Below are 19,955 nucleotides of genomic sequence, written 5' to 3'. Positions count from 1 at the left end.
CTGATTTCACAGCTGGGCCTCCATTTTTGAATAATAAAATTATACAGAAAGCCGTCCGTACATAAAACCTGGGCTCATAAAAGGCTTCACTATCTAATTCTTCCGTTTTCAAAATAATCTCCATTCCAGTACCTTCGCACAGACTTCCAATAATAAGTACTGCCTTCGTGAGACCTTCCAATCCTTAATCCCTAAATCCTCACAAGTTTGCCAAGTGTAAACCCAGAAGCCCCTGCCATTTGCATGGCCGCACGCCCCCCTTAAACAATGATGCACGTCTACACCATTATATCACTTTTTTAAAAAATTAAGCCTTTTGGAAAGTTCTGTGTGTTGTTGTTTTAATGAGAAAAGGGGGATCAGAGGGGGATAAAAAGGGGATCAAATCCCTATGTGGAGACCAGCTCTAGGATATTTATCAATGGGTGCCAAGTGATACAGTCTAGTAGAGAAAATGAAGGGAGCCCTCAGCTTTGTACGAAGCACAATGCCCCCCAGAAGTGATTCTGAAAGCCAGAGATGCCTTTTTATGCTGTGTGTGAGCTCTGTAATTAACCCGTCCTCTCTCCCACAGCCCAGGAGTGGAATGGTAAAAAGAGGGGGCCTTTTGAAATGAAGATTACTAAGGGTAGCATCTCTCAGGGGGACAATGAAACCGGACCCCACACACAGCCCACAGGACACAGCCCACAGGGCAAGTCTCCTGGTTGGGGCGGCAGGGGGGGGGGGGGTTGGGAAGCCTGACCCCTGCGCCTTGGCTCCCAGGGGGAAGCGGCCGACTTGTTTCTCCAGTCTACACTGCCTCTCTAGGACCGCCCACAGCTGCATCCTGACCCCAGACAGACCCAGGGGCTCACACTGGAGGGAGAAATTCTCCCTGTGACTATTTACACACTTTCCCTTTCTCCTACCGCTTCTTCCAGGGCCTCTCAGAGTGAACCCAGGGCACCATTAGCAACTGAGAGACTGAAACTTAACCTTCACGGCCTATAATTTTGGCACGAGCAAAGCAAACAGCGGAGTTTTAAATCCCATCACAGAGTGCTTTTAAGCTATTCTTTACTTCGCACTTTAGACATTCATGAATAATCTTCCTACCTCCCATTAATGATAATAATAGAAACGACTTCAAAATGGCCCGAGTTCATTTGAGAAAGTGCATTGAAAACTTCTGCCCTTCAAATGAAACCAAAGAGTTTAATTAAATGGAGCTTGAATTTCATCATCTGAAAAACAAGAGACCTTCAACCTTCTATGGCTCCCAGGTCCCAAGAATAAAGTTCAAACTTGAGAGCCTTCAGAGCCCTCCAAGTCCAGTGTCGACTCCCCTCTCCACCCTGGAGCCTCCTGTGTTCCCAGACATCACTCTCCTTCCCACCTCACCCCTGTTCTGATTTGGTGAGTGCCCTCACCTGGAATGTCTTTCCTCCCCTTCTCTCATATTCCCTAGCAATTCTCTACTCATCCTTCTGGGCACAACAAAACACCACCTCTCCTATGAAGTCCTCCTCAACACCCCCACTCTAAATCAACAATCCCCTCACCCTGTCCTGAGCTGTTTGTCTCTCTTTGTAACCCTAACCACATGTGGCCCCGTAGACAGTTAATCATGTGTATTCTGTCCACCCCAACAGAATGAATGTTCCTTGGGCCCGCCTTTGCACTCAGACGTTTGCGTTAGAATCATTTCAAACCAAACATAAGCAATTCCCTGAACCCCTCTGAGTTTCCACTGCCTCATCTGTGGAATGGAGTTGATAACTTTCTCTCTCTATGTTACAGAGTTTGTTAGGATCTCACTGGGAAGGTCAAGGTTCAGGCGGCATTTGACCAACCAGAAGACTGCAGGTATTTTAGAGGCCTGAAATGACTTGAGTGACGCATATCTGATTCCACAGCTAACATCTCACATTTAACACCTAGAGTCCCAGAGGGTACAGCTTAAACCCAGGAAATAAAACATGCCTTAAATAAAGGGGAAAGGGGCGTTCTAACCCTTCAGAGTAGCACTAGCCAATGTGGTAGGCCACAAACACGTGGAATGAGGCTAGTCTGAATCGAGATGTGTTGCACACGTAAAATACACACTTAGCGCAGAGACTTAGGGCAAAAATGTAAAATCTCAATAATCTGTAATATTCATTGCTTGTTAAAAAGGATTCTTTAGATATTAATTTCACCTGTTTATTTTTTTCTGTTTCTTTACTTTGTTTCAATGTGGTTATGGGAAAATTTAAAGTTACACACATAGCTGACAGTATATTCTGGCTGGACAATGCTGTCCTAGAAAGGTCCTGTTCCAGGCGCTCTCCCATTCCAGGTGAACCAGCAGATCCCTTCCCGGGACATACCGGTTTACCATCGTGGCTACAGTACCTAACAACCACGTCTTCAAAAGTTGCTCATTTTTTGGCTGGGTCTACACCTAGCCATCTACACCTAGCCAAATGAATCGTTAAATGAATTGCTAAATGAATTGTTCTTTGCTCTCTTCCATGACTGCTCCCTCACTGCACATCACTGCACAAACTGAAAACCCAATCGGCCACGACAATGGCTGAAAATTCCATACTCATCACCTTCATTAGCGGGATTTTCTTCTTGTTTACCAATCGGCATCAAAGTATTCATTCTTTCAATAAATATTGACTGAGTGACTATTGCTATGGTCCCAATGTTTGTGTCCTCCCCCCAAAAGTCATACATTGGAAACATATGCCCGAGGTGATGATATTAGGAGGTGGAGCCCTTGAAGGTGATTAGGTCATGAGGATGGGGCTCTCGTGAACGGGATTGGTGCCTTTCTAGAAGGCCCCAGGGAGCTGCCTCACCCCTTCCGCCACGTGGAACGACAACGAGAAGTCTATGCCCCAGAAGAGGTCCATCACCCAATCATCCTGCCACCCTGCTCTTAAGCTTCCAGCCTCCAGTGCTGTGAGGAGTTAATTCTAGCTGTTTACAAGCCACCCAGTCTGTGGCACTTTGTGGCAGCGGCCTGAACGGCCTGGGACAACTTCTTCGGACCAGGCTCTGGTCAGATGTTGAGGTACTGGGCTGAACAAGACACAGCCTGCCCTCGATGACCCAATACGCCAGAGTGTGTAATAACAGAAGTGCGCACGCACAAAGTACCACGGGGCGCAGAGGAAGGCCGTCCACCTCCTTCATCTGACCGAGAGGGCAGATGAAGATTTTACACGGGAGGTAACATATGAACTGCACTTTGACCTCGGGATACATCCAAGTTGAAGTGAGAAGTGTCACCTGAACACAGCTGACAGCACGGGTCCCAAGAGGGGATGAGCTCACCCCGGGATAGAGTGTAGGGTAAGAAGAGAAGAGGCTATCACTGAATGTTCCGCTTAGAGTCTGCCGCTGAGCGGAAGGTCCTTATAAACAAATTACCTCCTGACCTAATTAGCTGAAAGCAAGAACAGATAAACGGAGCATAACGGCGAGCATTGCTCATCTGTATAACGGAACTGGGAAACGCTCACAAGATCGCAAAGATTAACGGTGATAATCCAAGTAAAGCAGTTAGCACGCTGACACATAGTAGGTACTCAGCAAGTGAGCACTTACTTATGCTGTGTGAGTGTGTGTGTTGTTCTTAATAAGGCATCAAAAAACTACAGAATCTAAATAAGAGTGTCCCAGCTATTGCCACTGTGGGTTGGATTAGTCTTTGTTGGTGGGGAGCAGCGAGCGGGGGCGGCCATCTGGCACATGTAGGATGTTTAACAGCATTTCTGGCTTCTCCCCACTAGATGCCAGTAGGACACCACCGCCCCCCTGCCCCCAGGTGTGACAACCGAATTCTCTCCAGACATTGCGAAAGGTCCCTTGCAGTGGGAGAGAGAAGGGAGCAAAATTGTTCCCAGCTGAGAACCGCTAATCTAAATCAATAGTCGGGTGAGGTGGAAAGTTCATTTGGAGGGTCCAGTGCCTAAAAAGATAGACTTTTCAACTTGTAAAGAACCCCGAGCAATGATGGACCCCCACCCCTACCCCATGGCTATCAAGCCCCGCTGGACTGTCTCCAGGAAAGTAAGGGGTGGGGCAGGGAAGGGCACCAAATACACCTTGGCCTCGCCCAAATCAGGATTACAGCCTTTGAACTAAATTTCAGCACCTTCTCTGGTGACCACGGCAGAGAGGGCCTCTGCCCCCACTATGAATGCCATCCCCCAGGGGCAGCTCCACCAGGCTAGCAGAGGGTGACTGGTCCCTGTGCGAGAAGAAGCCATACGGTCCTCCTCTGCACACAACAGGTTCAAGTGTGGTGACAAAGGCCAATCGATTCTGTCCTGTGCAATAAGCCACCCGACCTCGGCTCACCCAAGGGCTGCCACTGAACAATGGGCTATTTTTCCGAAACTTTTTATCCTCCTGAGTTCAGCTTTCAGAAATGGCACTGACAGTGCCCTGTGTTTTATTTTTCAAACGCCACCTTTTAAAGTTAATGAGAACCTGAGGGGTTGGTCGGTGGGGGAAAGCTACGGCCTCTGCATGCAGCATGAAACCGCAAAGCTGAGTCTTCACCAAATAAACTCTGCTTTTGTAAAATGCGCCACCGAGGCAGAGCTCGGTTTTGGCCTTGGCGGGGAGGTGAGCCGGCACAGCAGACAGGGGGTTAGTGCAGACAGAAAGGAGATACTCGGGGGCACCTGGGTGGTGGCTCAGTCGGTTAAGTGTCCAACTCTTGATTTTGGCTCAGGTCATGATCGCAAGGTTCATAAGCCCCACGCTCTCAGCTCGGAGCCTGCTGGAGATTCTCCCTCTCTCTCTGCCCCTCACCCACTCACTCTGTCTCTCTCAAAATAAATAAATAAACTTTAAAAAAAAAAAAAAAGAAAGAAAGAAGATACAGCAGTCTGGAAGCAGGACCCTCTTAGTAAACCTCACAGTGCAGGGCAGACATAAGGAACGGATAAACACCTGCTCAGGTATCAAACAGAATGAAATACGACAGCATTTTTGTGAACGTGAAGATTAATATCTCAGAATGAGAAACCGCAGCGCGTTTACTCTAACAATCTGTGTGCACAGTGTCTGCATCCATTTTCAAGGCATTTTCCCATCTAGTTTCTCATTGAATCCTCACCCCCACCATGAGGTTGGAGACGTAATATTACTACCTTCACTTGGCAAAGGAGGGGACCAAATCTCTGAGGCTATGACTTTCACTCGGTCTTTCAAGCCATTATTAAGTGGCTATAATTTGCCGGGCGCTTGCCCAAGTTGTGGGGTGTGGCCAGGTACTACGCCAGACGCTGTTCAAGCCTGGAGAGTCTTGAGGAATTTCTCCAGGAGAAGCATTACTGGCATTTGGGCAAGATGACTCTGATGGGCGGAAAGATTCCATCCTTTGCAGGATGTCTAGCATCCTTAGCCCTGCCAACGAGACTGATGTCATCGGTCCTAGAGACAATCAAGAGCATCCCGACACATTTCCAAACGTGGGGGAGGGGACAACCCCCAACAGAGAGCCCCTACTACATATCCAGAGCAACAGATCTTAGACAGCCATGGCGCCTCAGTCCTCTCAATGTGACCTTGGATGAGTGATATTCTCTATGCCTCAGTTTGCCCCCTTATAACATGTGATGATAACCGTGTGTACCTTGTAAGTTTCTTCTGCGAAATAACATATTAAAGACCTGGCCCAGGTCGACCTTCAGAAATAGTACTCAATAAATACCTGTATTATTTCCCTGGCTCATCTCCTTCTATCTCTAAAGAAAGCCACTTTCTCAGGGAGGCCTCATCTGGGCATCCCCACTGCAAACTGCAGTCCCCAGGCTGCTTCGGTTTCATATCCTCCTTCCTTGCCTTACTGTCCTTCTGTAGCACTTGTCATCATCAAACACACTCTATGTTTTAAACATGCATTTGGTTATTGTGTCTTCCCTGAGGAGAATGTACCGTGAGGACATGCATTTTTGTCTGTGTCCCTGTCATATCTCCAGCCCCCCGAACAAAGCCTAACGCTTAACAAGCATTCAACAAAAACATCTTGAGTGATGTCCAATGGATACAGTAGGTGGCCAAGGTCCAAAAGCTGGTCTCTACACCGCAAATTCTGTGCTCTTTTCTCTATAGCGAATTCTGTGCTCTTTTCTCTATAGCGAATGACCACGGACGATGACAATAAAGGGAAACTGTGTCAACCGTTAAGAGATGTAAAGTGTGATATGACAATACTCCCTTGGAGGGGCCTTTGTGTCTTCCCCCTTCTAGGATTCTTTGAAGTTAACAGCTTCAGGCAGAAGCCCAGTCACCAGCCTGTTTCAACTTGAGTTGCCTTTGTGGGTTTTCTTCCCGAGGCTTTTAGGATAACCACTCACAAGACTGAAATGGACTTCAACCCCCACATTACCAGGTTTCTTTATCCCTACCCGTACCTGCCTGAGTCAGAAACGAACTTCAGGTGATACTGGAGATCTCAGTGCCACCTGTCCTCCTTACCTACAGTCAGACTCGGACTCCCCACCACCAGACCAAGCACGAGGTTACTAGCACCCTGACCCAGAGTTGGCTGTGGTGGGCCTAGCGGTCACCGGTTACATTCGTGACAAGTCCAGACCTGGAATTCCAAAGTCTAGTGGACACGAGGGCCCTGGGAAGGCAACGTTACGTCTTTCATTTATATTTAGTCTAAAAAAAGAGCTTGAGTGTTGAAAATAGAAATCAACACAAACACTTCCATGTAACCCATCCTAACAACTCAACATGCCTTTTGTGAAACACGGGTGAGGGTGCCCGGGTGGCTCAGGTGATTCAGTGTCTGACCTTTGATTTCGGCTCAGGGGTCGTGGGACAGAGCCCCACGGCGGGCTCTGTGCTGAGTGTGGAGCTTGCTTTAGACTCTCTCTCTCGCTCTCCCTCTGCCCCTCTCCCCCACTCAATCTCTCTCTCTCTCCCTCTCTAAAGAAAAGAAAGAAACCCGGGTGTCATGAGGAGGACGACGGAGAGCCACAAAGTGAAGGGACTCTGTGGCTGTTTCCGTGATCTCATTGCTCCGGCCTATTTCACGGCTCGCCATTTACAACGAGTCGTAAGCAGAGGTACAGATTATATTATCTACTTTCACCTAAACCAATCCTCACAAAATGGAATGGAGGCTTAGAGAGATCCCAGCCAAGAAGCCACAGCGCACGAATACTCACAATGCACACACACTCCTCCGAGTCTCCATCTGCCACGTTGCAAGGTAAAAAGGATCGCAGAATCGGAGTGCACAAGGTGTCAGCCAACAGCATTAACCAGAGGATAATGAACATGTGGTTTTACAATCACTACTCGTAGAAACTTTAGAAAGACCCTTATGCTGGATATTTAGATGATGGTGGTAATGCATATAAATTATCTATAAACAAAACATATTGGGAATGACTCCTCAAGTATGGTTCACCAGTAGTGTACCAATGTGTGGTTGACTACTGTGGATGTTTGCTCATCAGCCATTCCACTACCCCTTCTTCTAGAAGGCCTTCTTACGCTGCAAAAGCCATACTTGGCCAGGCTTTCTTGAAGCCAGGGTTCTGGCTATGAATTTGGTTTCCCCAAACAGAAGCACTCACTCAAGACTTAGAAAGCAGACGTGAGGGGCACCTGAATGGCTCAGCTGGATGAGCATCTGACTCAGGTCATGATCTCACAGTTCGTGAGTTCGAGCCCTACCCTGGGCTCGACGATGACGGTGTAGAGACTGCTTGGGATTCTCTCTCTCTCTCTCTCTCTCTCTCTCTCTCTCTGCTCCTCCCCCACTTGCATTCTCTCTAAATACATACATACATACATATACTTAAAAAAAAAAAAAGACATGAGTCAGAGACCAACTTCCTGCCTTCTGGGCGGTTTTGCCGCAGGCTAATGTGGTGATGGGGACAGGAGAGGTTTTACAACAGCATTACACGGTCCTCCCTCTGTCCTTCTGGGTGTCAAGAGGCAGCTGCAGTGGGGAATCATTCCAACTCTGGAACCAGGATTTCTGACCCCTGGTTCTCAGTAGCCTCAGTTTGTTCTCAGACTCAGGAGTTCCGGGACAGTCTTGGAGACAGACAGCCACACTCCTAAGGGGTCGGTTTGGAGCAGCCAATATAGATTTGCCTACAAATAATTACATGTACTATCAGCTGGGGCTCCTTCCTGCAGGCCCAGCGGAGAGTCCTATGCCTCCAGCTGCCCCCAGCAATTTCATAAGCACCAGATCCCCTCCATTAAATACCCTCTGCTTAAAATACTTAGACCATTTTTTAGTTCCAGCTCTGAACTCCGAATCCTAGTAGAGCAGGAGAGCAGAGAGATTTAGAGGACAAATGGAAGAGACCACCCGGAAGCTGTGTGGGCCTGGCAAAGCAGCCCAGCTCTTCCCTCTGGGCTCTAGACATTCAGGTAAGGAGGGGACAGGAGGGAACAGGTGTCTTTGAGATGAAATGTTTACTCTTGAAGTGTTTACTCTTGAAATGTTTCCGAAGGACTTCTGGGCCAACCTCAGAGACAGAATCCGTGCCCTGATAAATCTAAAGAAGAAGGCACGCACGTGAACAAACAACTACATTTCTAAAGGGCCAGAGAAATTATAAAGGCCACGTGAGCTCGATGGCCATGAAAGAAACTAAAATCCACACTGTGATAGTCTCCCCAAGAAACGTCTACACCTATTTCTGTTGGAACTTCCAGGGCCGAGCCCCGGGTTAAATAAGTCACTTCGCCACCCTTCCCATTCGGGCTCTTCCCGACCCCTATCAGTTAACGTAAGAGAGATATGAACTGCAAGCCCCAAGCCTCTGAAAATGGGTACGAGCTCCCCCAGGCAGAGCAGAAAAGGCTTATGGGCCTACGTGCTGGCCAAGCCTTCATGAAGCCCACAGTCAGGGCTGATCAGGCACTTCTGGGCCCTCACCTGGAGCCCGCGTCTTAGGGGGATGCCCTTTCCCATCACCTTACTAAGGTCACGGGGTGTGCCGTGGTTTGCAAAAAGTACCTTCCCAATTTACAGAGGTGGCCGCCTCCGAGGGCATCAACTCTAAGACAATGGCCACTCTGAGTCCCAATGAGAAAGAACAAGCCTGGCCACAGAAGCATGGCACGGTGCCAAGAAGCCATCGATGACGACACCGTCAAAGTTCATCGCTACGAAATTGCGAAAAAAATGAGTCTCTCAGAATGGAGGGAATACGGTAATTGATGGGGTTAGGGAGCAGAGGAGCCCCGCCCCAGGACCCAGGCCTTCCACGTCCAAATCACCAAGCCCCCAACCCAGTCCCTCTCTACGCCCTTACTGAGTGCCCGCAGAAGTCAGGGTGCGACCGCGCTTTGTAGTCGTGAATGCCATGGATCGCACCCCGAACGTTTTGTTGAAGACTTTCCCAACACCAGTTCCGTTAAAATGTTTCTCAAATCTCTTTTACCACTTTGTGGTCTAGTGGGGGGGGGGGGGGGGGGGGGGGGGCAGGGTGAGGAGAAACGGGATTAGTGCGGTGACCGCTTTACCAAAGCGCAGGACCAGCTGCCCAAAGATAAAGGTGCAAGTAAGAAGCTTCCTCACCTCCGGGCCAGCCTGCCCCAGGGCCCGCAGCAGACTCTGCTCCTCTGCTCCGGGCCCCTTCCCTCTGCTTTGAACACTCAGTGCTGCCTGTCTGGCAAGTTCCCACCACAGGGGCAGGCCTCTGCTGCTCTATGCCTGGGACATTCTCCCTGGGATGGACACGTGGATGGCTCCTTCCCTTCCCTGAGGTCTCTGCTCTCCAAGGTCATCCCACCAGTGGCATTCCCTAATTACCTTTATATTCAATTGCAAGCCCCACCCCCCACCTATCTCTCCCTGCTTTGTTTTTCTCCACACCACCTGACAGGCCTACTTTTTTTTTTTTTTTTTTTACTTCTGCATTTGCTTCAAGTCTGGCTTTAAGTTCCCTGGGGGCCAAAATCCATACTGAATCCCTCAAGTGCCTAGACCCACCTCCAGGGCCTGGCACCGAGTAGAAGAGAGAAAGACAAGAGGCCGAGAAAAAAAAAAAAAGCACAACTCAGCTTGTAAATTCTGATCAATCATATTTGATCTCAGATGCGTCAAATAAGTTTCCGGGAATTTTTAATTGATAGATCAGACTATTCAATGACCTCAGAGGAAGATGTGCCTTCCTCCTCACTTGTGATAAAGACAGGGTCTCGAAATTCAAGAGAAAAAGAAACGAAAAAGAAAAAAATGAGCAAGCAAACAATGCTGGTTTTTCCAAGAATTTGGACTTACATGCCTGCTGGCGATGACTTTCACAAGGCCTTTTTCACCTACCCTCCCCAGGTTAAGGAGGTGGGTCTTGTGGGTGGATTTTAAGAGGGGGAAACGGTGGGGCCTGAACTTGTAAGTGTTTGACTTCCTGTTTTTAAACGGCTGTGCTGATAGAGCTGGTCATGAGCAAAATGGCTTTCCAACCAGATAAATCTAAACCGCAGCCCCCACTGCTGCAGGATGGATCCCCACGTCCCCTGCCCCACGGACATCTCCAGCCACCCCTCCGCTGACCACCACTTTTATTTCAGAAAGCAATGAAATGAGAGCTCCTGAGCAGTGGCTGTAACTGTTGGAGGGAACTGCCTAAGTGTATCTGTCTCATCTTAATGCGGCCATGACAATGCCTCACTGAGGTGCAAACGTTTCACCCACCAAAAGGAGTCTCCATACTGGACAGGTCTTAGCCTTCAGTTATTTAATGCTGCTTTCAGGATTCATAACAGTCTCCTATTTGAGACCCTCCTGCTGCCTTTGCAAAAGGAAACGCCAGAGAGATAACCTAAGAACCGGCCCTACAAACCGGTGAGTCCAAATTCATTTCATGTATAAGCAAAAAGATTCGTGTGCAGTTTTAAAAAAAGTAATAAAAATGATACAGGACTGACATCCTGCAAAGTGGGGCGGGGGGCGGGGGGGGGGATGGCAGAGACATATGCAAATCTATAGATTAAAAAGGTTGAGGTTAAATGTTGTCTTTAAACATAATAACTAGTCACCATAATGATGCACTTGTCTAAAATACATCAAAACAGGTACAAAAGGCATGATATAATCTCAACTTTTTTTTAACATATATATTCTATAATACATAGAATAAAGCACCTGTTGCCTCTGGGTGGTGGAATACTAAATGATGGTTTCTCTTCTACACTTCCTAAATTTCCTAAAATGAGCACATATTATGTTTACAATTAGATTAAAATCATCACACAAAAGCACTGCACATTCAATCTAACCAAGTACAAGTACAAAGGGGTAACCCAAGAAGTCTTTAAATAAAGGGTATAATCTTTCAATACCTTCGACCAAGGCAAAGAAATCCCAGGCAACAGTGAAAGTAAACATACGGCAGGAGGAAAAAAAAGAGAGGAAGAGAAAGAGAGAGAAAAGGCTTTCTCCTCCGCAGGCTTCTCTTCTTCGAACAGGAGATTTCGAACAAAATCACAGTCCTAGGGAGCGACACAAAAGGAAGGTTCGGAGGAACTCTCTTCACACACTGGGCACAAATGCAGCCCCGGGGGCCTCCTCCGCTTTGCCTTGCGGAGCACAGCTCCATCAAAGCCCAGCTGTCCGGGGCAGGTAGGCAACACAGTTTACTGTACAGGACGCACATTTACAGGACGCATTTGCTGATGGACTCGAATGTGTGCAGAAACCGCTAGCATGTGGCTCCATCCTCACCCACTTCAGGGGCTGCTCACACCCACAAAAGGGGTTTGTGCTGTGGACGGGTTTCTTTGAGTCAGTGGCTAATGGAGGCCAAGCTCCCCCAGTACCCAGGACACCGAGCAGTGCCCCAACTGCCTCATACCTCGGGGCAGCAGATCTAGGCCGCGGGGAATGCTCCACCTGGGGTACAAAGACTTAAACCAAATCCATGTGTGCGGGGGCCCTCAGAGACCAGGAAGGCAGGGAAGGGTGCCCACCACACGGACCCAGACTCACAGACACAGCATTGTCGGCAAGGCTTGATAACGTTCCTGAAGACCAGAGAAGCGGGTCTTCTGGAGCTGAGCTATTCGTGCTTTTCCCCAGCAAATATTTTATTGGGAACCTACTATGTGTCAGGCACTGCGTAAAACACTGGGATTAGGATGGGGCTAAAACCTGATCCCAGGGTGCCTGGCTGGCTCAGTCGGTAGAGCGTGCGGGACTCTTGATCTTGGGGTTGTAAGTTCAAGCCCCACACTGGGTGTAGAGATGACTAAAAAATAAAATCATGGGGCACCGGGGTGGTTCAGTCAGTTGAACACCAGACCCTTGATGCTGGCTCAGGTCACAATCCCGTCATGGGACCGAGCACACACCCCGCACCCCCGCCCCGACCCCCCCCATCAGCCTCTGAGCTAAGCATGGAACCTGCTTAAGATTCTCTCTCTCTCTCTCTCTCTCTCTCTCTATCTCCCCCTCCCTCTGCCCTCTCCCCACTCATGCACAGACTGTGCACACACTCTCTCTCTTAAAAAAAAAAAAAAAAAATTAAAAAAAAAAAAAAACCTGACATAAACAAGGACTATAACTCAGATGTCAGAGATCTAAAGAAAGCTGCCTTACTGACAAGGCCCACTTCTCCTGAACCCTCCAACCAAATTAAAGATCAACTACTCAAGTTTATGAATTGCTTGGGAACTAGAAAAGTACAGAAGACAATGGGCCCCAGATTAGAATCCGAGGGAGAGACAGCCAGCCCTCCCATCGCCAGCTGTCTCCTTTCTTTTTTCTCCCCCACCTCTCACACTCCAGGTGTTCTCAAGGTACCGATGAAGCCCGGAATCCATTTCTTTCGGAATACTATTTTTCTATTTCAGACACAGGAATGTGGAACTCCTACCGGAGGGCTCCAAATTTTTAGCAACAATCTGTGCCATGGCGTGGTCCCTTATGCCTCTCCCCGGGTGATCTTTCAAGACTGAAACTGCACAGCCAGGCCAAAGGATCATCCCACCAATGACCCCAAATCCTCAAAGAAGCAAAGATCCGGCTAAGTTTTAAAGAAATTCAAAGTAGTAGAAAAGATTTAGCATCAGCTGTCGTCAACCATGAAGTTTAATAAGATGGGGGGGGGGGGAGAAAGGAACATGTTTAATATTGATTTCGAAGCATATTTTTATGGCCCATATCATAATAAACTGATGGCACGGAGTTTTCGTGGAACCATACGTAATTCAACATAAGGAAGACCTCTCCATTGGACCATCTTCAGTTGCACATTCAATAGAAGGTATTGACAGTGGAACTTGCTATGGGCTGGGAAAACATGTCAGGAGAGGACACTCATACAGATATGAATAATAAGCAAATGCCATTTCTTAAAAGGAAATGGGGCCAGGAAGGGAAGCGAAGGCTGAGAGCAGAGGACAAGCTTCTTCCTGGTGTCTGTGGTTAAAAAGTTATTTCCGAATTCTCAGACAAGAAAAGGCATCGGCTGCATGAAAACCATGGCGAGTGGGGGTATTATCAGTACCTGGACGACTAACAGGTACGGAGAAGTTCAAGTGCATTCCTCATGGAGACTAATATCCGTCCTTGTCCTTGGCATTTCTGCAGAGAATTACCCGGCATGTTCTGTCCAGGCAAAATTTTAAGCGGCCTAAACACGTATCTGAAGTCTAGACCAAACCCCTGGGCCCTTTGTTTAAACTGGTTGAGCCCCAGTGCACTTGCACGGCACCCAGTCTCCCAGTCTCTGGGGCGGAGTCTGGCCTGGCCTCCAGGATGCTGCTGTCTGTCTGGCCTTGCCCACTGGAACCACCGCACCGGCTGCCCAGAACATAAGCGAGGTCCATTTTTAAATTCCCTTAGAAGTTTCCCAACCACCGGTCTGGGTGAGGAGACAAACACGGCTGCAGTTTGCTGACATGAAACTAAAAATACCCAACTGCAAACAAAAGCCATCTTTTACAAGGCTGGCTCGGATGTCCTGAGGTTACCAGTGGTAGCGTCAGACCATATCCTTGGCCGCCTGAACAACTGCTCCAGGGCGAGCCGGGCAGAGGGGCCGCTCAGTCCCCGACGCTGTCAAGGAATCTCACACCCGCAGCCCTGCCTGATTGATGGAAAGAACAGCTTTATTCCTCTGCCACCCACCCAAACGCAAGCTAGAAGAATTCGGGGCTGCGTCTGCTGAAAGTGTTAGATACATACACACTGAAAGGAGAACGCGGGAGGCAAAAGAGAAAAAAAACCAACCCCATTTCCCTGGAAGGAAATGTGTTTCCAACTCCCTCCTTGCAATTATAAAAGCAAATTATTGCTGTGGCTGTACTGAGAAAGGCAACTCGGAGGCGTAAAAAAAAAGAAAAAAGAAAAGAAAAGAAAAAAAGGAAGAAAGCAAAAAGGATTTAGGAGCCAATGTGGCCCAGTGGGAGCCGGCCGGGGGTGAGGTGGGGGGTGTGGATACCACGGCTCCCCGGGCCGAGCCGCGTCACCCCGAAGCCTCCTCGGAAGGCTTTTGTACCTGTTGGGCTTCGGGGCCGAGCAGTGAACCCCCCGGCCGCCGCGCTCGAGGGCGCCCCTCCCTCCCCAGGTCCCAAACTTTCCTTAGCGCCTTTTGGAAGGGGCGAGCCTCGATCCTCCCCCAGTCCAGATTTCAGATGTGTAACTTGCCGAAGCTACAGAGGGCTGGGGGAGGGGCTCACTGCCACACGCCCCGGGGCCCTCCAGGGGACTTCAGAGGTTCGGAACCCAGGAGAAGGGCAAGCAACCTGACGGTCAGTCCAGGACCGGGCCAAAGTTTCCTCCAAAACTGCTGCGGCCAAGGCGTGACCCAGGAGCAGTGACCAGCGCAGGGTTGGGAGAGCCGTTGGGGTGGGGGCGCGGGGTGAAGCAAGCCCCAGGACACCAGCCGCAAGGTCAATGAGGAGCCAGACCCCGGGGGCAAACGAGGGGCGCCTGGCCCCTTCCCCAACCTAGTGGAGAGGCAGTGCGGGGCACCAAGCCTCTCCCCACACCTCTGCGCGGCGCTGAGCCCCGGACACGTGGGAGCCTGAGCCTCAGGCTCCCCAGCAGGGACTGGAGACTTCGCCGGGGCGCACACCCTTAGCCCCCAAGCCCCCAAGCCCCCAACCCAAGGAAAAGGCAGCGCGCCCAGGCGCAGGGCGGCCGCCTCCAGGCGCCTCTTTCATCCACGGATCGCTGCATCCGCGGGGAGTTGCATTCTCTTCAAACCGGCCCCCCACGTCAGCAGCTGCCCACAACCTCTCTACCTTGCTCTGCTACCTCGCAGACAGACAGACAAGAGACACAAAGAAAAAAGGGAGGAAAAAAAAAACCGCTCCCCCTTGCTCCCATCCTCCAGCCTGGAGCCGGGAGGAAGAAGAGGAGAGAGAGCACGTCTTCTCTCCTCCTCTCCATCCCGACTCGTCCTGTCCGGGCAGCAAGGAGTCCCGAGGTGGCTGAGGGAGAAGAGGTAAGGTTGGAATAGGCAGAAACCAGGCGCCAGCGAGCGAGCGAGAGCGCGAGAGAGAAGAAAATATCCAACAAAACCACGCTAACGCGCCCCCTACCTGGGTGCAACATACTTTGGAAATAGAAGATGACCAGGATAAAGGATCCCAAGCAAGTGGCCAGCACCATCCGGCAAATTCTGTTCATCCTCATCACTTCCAGCAGCGCCGGCTTCATGGCTTTGTCCTGGCTGCGGGGACCGGGGTGTCCGGGAGGCGCGCCCGGGGCGCAGGAGCCGGGACCCTGCCGCGCGGAGCGGAGCCCGGGAGGCGCAGGGCAAGGGCTGGGCAGGGCTCGGGAGGGGGACGATCGGGAGGGCTTAGCGGCCGCTCTCGGAGCCCCCAGCCCCGGGCAGGGGTACGGAAGGCGCCGGAGTTGCTCTGGAAGTGCCGAGATGCGTGGACCCGCCGGCTGCGCGCTCCTGCTCCTCCCGCTGCTCCTCTTCGCCTCCCCGCCGCCGCCTCCGCTCCCGCCGGCGGCCGCAGCTGCCTCCTCGCGGGCCGGGCGGCTGGGGTGCGAGCGCTGGTGGTGCCGCCGCCGCCGCCGCTGCTGCGCTGGCCGCTGTGGCTGTCGGACGGGCCCCCTCCCTCCGCTCCAAAGGCTACTTCATTGCGCTCCAATGATCTATATATTCCGGGCTGGGTTTTACCAAATGCAACTCGCAGCCCCCGGCGAGGGGAGGGCGCCCGCGGAGAGCCGGGAGGAGGGAGGGGCCGGAGCGCCGGGGCGGAGCGTCGCGCTCCCCCCGCCCCTACCCGGGAATTGGTCGCGTCCAGCTGTTTCCCGGGGAGTGCGGAGAGCGCGCCGCGCTCCCGCAGGGTCCCAAAAGCCCTCAGTCCCCGGCCGGGCTCGGCCGCCGTCTGGAGGTTGTGTCAGCGTTTCCATGACAAAACCCGGAGGAAAAAAAAAAAATGCGAATCAAATCGCCTCGGTGCTGCCACCCACTCCTGCCGGCGTTCGTGGAGGGAAGTGGCAGGGAGCGAGTCGGGCACCGAGAGCGTAAAGGGGGCTGGTGGTCCGCGATTGTTTAAAATCGCTGGACGAGGTGATGGAGAAGTTGCCCCTGAGCCCCCAGGGAGCGAGTGCCCTTTAGCCGAAGCTCCAAACGGGCGGTTTCGTTTTTTCTTTCAAACCACTCCCGGGCTCGAGCGACGCTTTGGAAAGGGGTTAGAAACGGCTGACTTGGGGGTCAAGGTTAGGGAAACTGCACTACCCGCAGGGGTCTGGCGACCGCCGAGCTTTCCCGGGGATTTGTGCAGAGTCTCTCCCTCAACAAGGCAAAAGGGACTGGCTTGCGGATTTTAAAACTCTGGCTTCCCGGAGGGTAGAGCTCCCTCCAGATTCTCCCAAGTGCACACGAGTCCCAGAGGGTGGAAGAGAGAGGTGGCCCCCACGAAGTCACCGTCAGCCGAATTCAAACAACTGATGGAAAAATCCAGCCGGCCTTAGCACTGGCAGGTAAATGGAAAGATGGCGTTGTTTTCCTGCATTGTGGGAAGTAATTTACAGTTTCCAACCCCTTGCATTTAAGTTGGTTAACAATCGATCAAGTGGATACAGGCTAATAGTGCAGACGTCAGTGGCTCACCTACCCCGTTCTAACTTTTGAAAATCGGCGACTACGACGGTCCACTTAGCTACCACCCAACATTGAAGACCTTGTTCTTCTGCCCTTCATGGTTTCTGTAAGCAAAGAGATAGGGGCTGTCATATTTTTTTTATTTTCCTTGTAAGTTTACATTGGGTTTTTTAAAGTTAAAGGATTATTTAAATTCCAACAATTATATTTACGGGGGCGGGGGAGGGATGTCATTGTAAAGACTACTTTTGTGTCATATTATCAAATTATTACTACTATTAACTCAATAATGAAATAAGAATATGTCTTCCGATGCCACTCAGATAATAGGCATTTGATAAATACTTATTGGGTCTGAATGCAAGGGGCATTACCCTCTTCTCAATACATCAGAGACACAACTTGTAAATAGACACATGCAGTGAAACCTGCGTGGACAACCTCCAGAGTTTTCCTCCAGAGCCGCGTGATAGGGAAAGTAACAAAGTCAGCAGCCTTGTCTTTGATTACAGAAGATAATCAATGACAGCACAATATTTATGTAACTGGTCTGTACTGTATTAATTTGTAGTCACTTGTGAATGAGCTGCTTGCTAAAGGCTGCGGAGCTGAACAAGCTCCGGAGCAAAGCCACTCTTCAGTGATTCTCCCCACAGGAGCCTGGGAATGGGAGTTGAACACATGGCCACCCACCCCAACCAAGGCAGGGATTCTTTGCAGGGAGCATGGTTAGATAAGCACTTGCCGCACTTCGCCTAGAATGTCAGGCTCTCATTTAACTCCCGGGTTTTACAGAGCAGGGAGGGGTCACCCACCTGGCCTCTGGCCTTCCAGGGCAGAGCCCACACTGTACTTGGACAAAAGTCTGGACATGCATAAGGCAGTCTGGGAAGTCTCAGAGCCAAGGGAGAGATCAGAGGTGCATCTCTGGTGGGTCATGGAGGGCTGAGTTGGCCCACATGGTGGAGAAGGTGGAGAGCCGTGCCCAACGTCCATTTTTGCATTCCCACAATCAGTCAAGAAGTGGCCCAAGCGTACAGTGAGGGGTAAGGCTATGTAGGTAAACTACCACCTCTTCCAAGAAGCCTTCCCTGATTTCTTGCCTGAAATAGCTTCTTTCCTCTTTGGTGCTCTGAGCACTAGGTCCAAACCACTCTTGGGCCACTGTACCCACTAGGCTGGGTTTTCCTCACCTCTGTCTCTCTCTAGTCCTCAGCTTAATGACTGGCACTGGGTAGGTACAGATAAGTCAGAGATGGACAAGTAATGCCTTCTTGGGCTACAAAGTTAGGTTAGATCACCTCTGAAGTCCACAGGGAAGGTCAGTGCTAATGGCCTGTGATTACGCACATTAGGGGGGAGGGAAAAGGTTCTATTTGTCTCCCTCATCACACTGTAAACTTCCCTACGTGGAGCGGGGTCATTGTTTTCTGTAGGTTGCTAGTCTCACAAAACTTTGTCACCTCTTTCACTCATGCTACATGCTGCATACTGAGCAGATAAAGCACGGTGTTGACTGATTAAGACTGAGGAGAAGGGAGAAGATGTGATATTTTGAACTTTGAAGCAAGGATATGGAAGGACTGCCTGTCAAATCGGGGTTTTTGTTTTCCCAACGTAGCAGTCAGGACAGGCCAGGTTAGGCTGCAGTGAAAACCGAGTCCCAATTTCGGAAGCTTAAGGCTCCCACCTCACTCCAGCTCACTCTACCACGCCTGCTGTGGGCCAGCAGCCGTCCATGTGGCATTTTTCGAGGAGGCTGAAGAAGCCCCCACCTGGAACCATGCTGGTTGCAATGCCTGAGGTGAGGACGTCTCTGGGAGGTCTCGCCCGGGCAACTCAGCGAAGCACGCAGAAGCAGCTCGCGTCACTTCTGCTCATCGTCTCTCGGCCAGAACTGCTCACAGACTGGTCCACATCAGAGGAGGTCAGAGCCTAAAGCATTTCGGGAACAGTCTTTCTGGCTGCAACCCCCAGTTGCAGATCTCCTTTTCCCTTATGTTTCTGATTCCCTTTTACCCCGAGCACTCTTGCACACCAGCACTGTACTCATCCCGGGACCTGGCTAAACCCTGGTGGAACGTTAGGCTTGAGACTTACTCTGCGGACGAAAACAACAGGCAAACAAAACCGGGGCCTGTCCGTTTCAAAGGCTGGTGTGGTCCTGAAAAACGTGTTGAGGAGACAAGTTCTATTTGGACGGATGCTCTTGGAAAACTCACAGGCGAGGGAAAAATAGACGGGAAATCACGATTCCAGCTTGCGTGTGCCGTCAGCAGTGAACCGCCAGGTATTTACCAAGCCCTCCAATACCTGCAGGCAGGGCTCTGCCTCGCTCCTGTGGACTACGCCTTCAATGGACTGTCTTAAGACCTTGCACAACTGGAGGCATGACCCTTTCTGCACTTGGTCGGAGAGGGGAGTGGGCCCAGGGCAAGGGCAGACAGAGAGCTCTTTAGTATCCTGGGGAAAGGGGGGCTTGTCTTCTGCCAACATCAGCCAGGGGCCCCAGACTGGCTCCTCCGAGGACTGGCCTTGCCCGTTTGCATCTCTCTGGCACCACGGGCACAAAGTACGCTCAGTTAACCAGAGCACAGTAAATATTTGTGGAGCAGAATCAAAACCACTTGCCCACAGCATGTGGCGATCTTAGGTGCAGATTTTCTACAGGTAGGTAAACCACAAGTACACAAGTGGGTTACTCATGACATGCCTCTGAGAGCAGACTCTTCTTCGCAGGCTTTTTAGACCAAGGTGGGGACGAGAGACAGGAAGAGAGGGGATGGGAGAAGGGGAAGAGACAGAGAAGGAGAAAAGGAGAGAGCAAGGAAGAAGAGGAGGGAGACAGGGGTGGGGGGAAGAAATACGCGTCATTATTCTGCTCACTCTCTGATGCTACCTTTGCCCTCT

The 19,955-nt window shown here is 50.6% G+C and overlaps 1 protein-coding gene across 4 annotated transcripts in view; it reads right to left on the bottom strand.

Moving 5' to 3' along the window:
- Positions 1-16,269, bottom strand: part of CHST11 (carbohydrate sulfotransferase 11) — a 264,068-nt gene extending 247,799 nt beyond the window's left edge. The window contains exon 1 of one of the 4 annotated variants that reach the window (XM_049626208.1): positions 15,526-16,269. In XM_049626208.1, the coding sequence (XP_049482165.1) occupies positions 15,526-15,643 (118 nt within the window). In that variant the 5' untranslated portion in view covers positions 15,644-16,269. The remainder of the gene's footprint in view (positions 1-15,525) is intronic. The other 3 variants (XM_049626209.1, XM_049626211.1, XM_049626212.1) reach the window with 3 other exon arrangements.
- Between the last annotated feature and the right edge of the window lie 3,686 nt (positions 16,270-19,955).

This window comes from Panthera uncia, chromosome B4 (genome assembly GCF_023721935.1).
Source record: "Panthera uncia isolate 11264 chromosome B4, Puncia_PCG_1.0, whole genome shotgun sequence".
Taxonomy (NCBI): Eukaryota; Metazoa; Chordata; class Mammalia; order Carnivora; family Felidae; genus Panthera; species Panthera uncia.
This window is presented reverse-complemented; position numbering and strand designations above follow the sequence as displayed.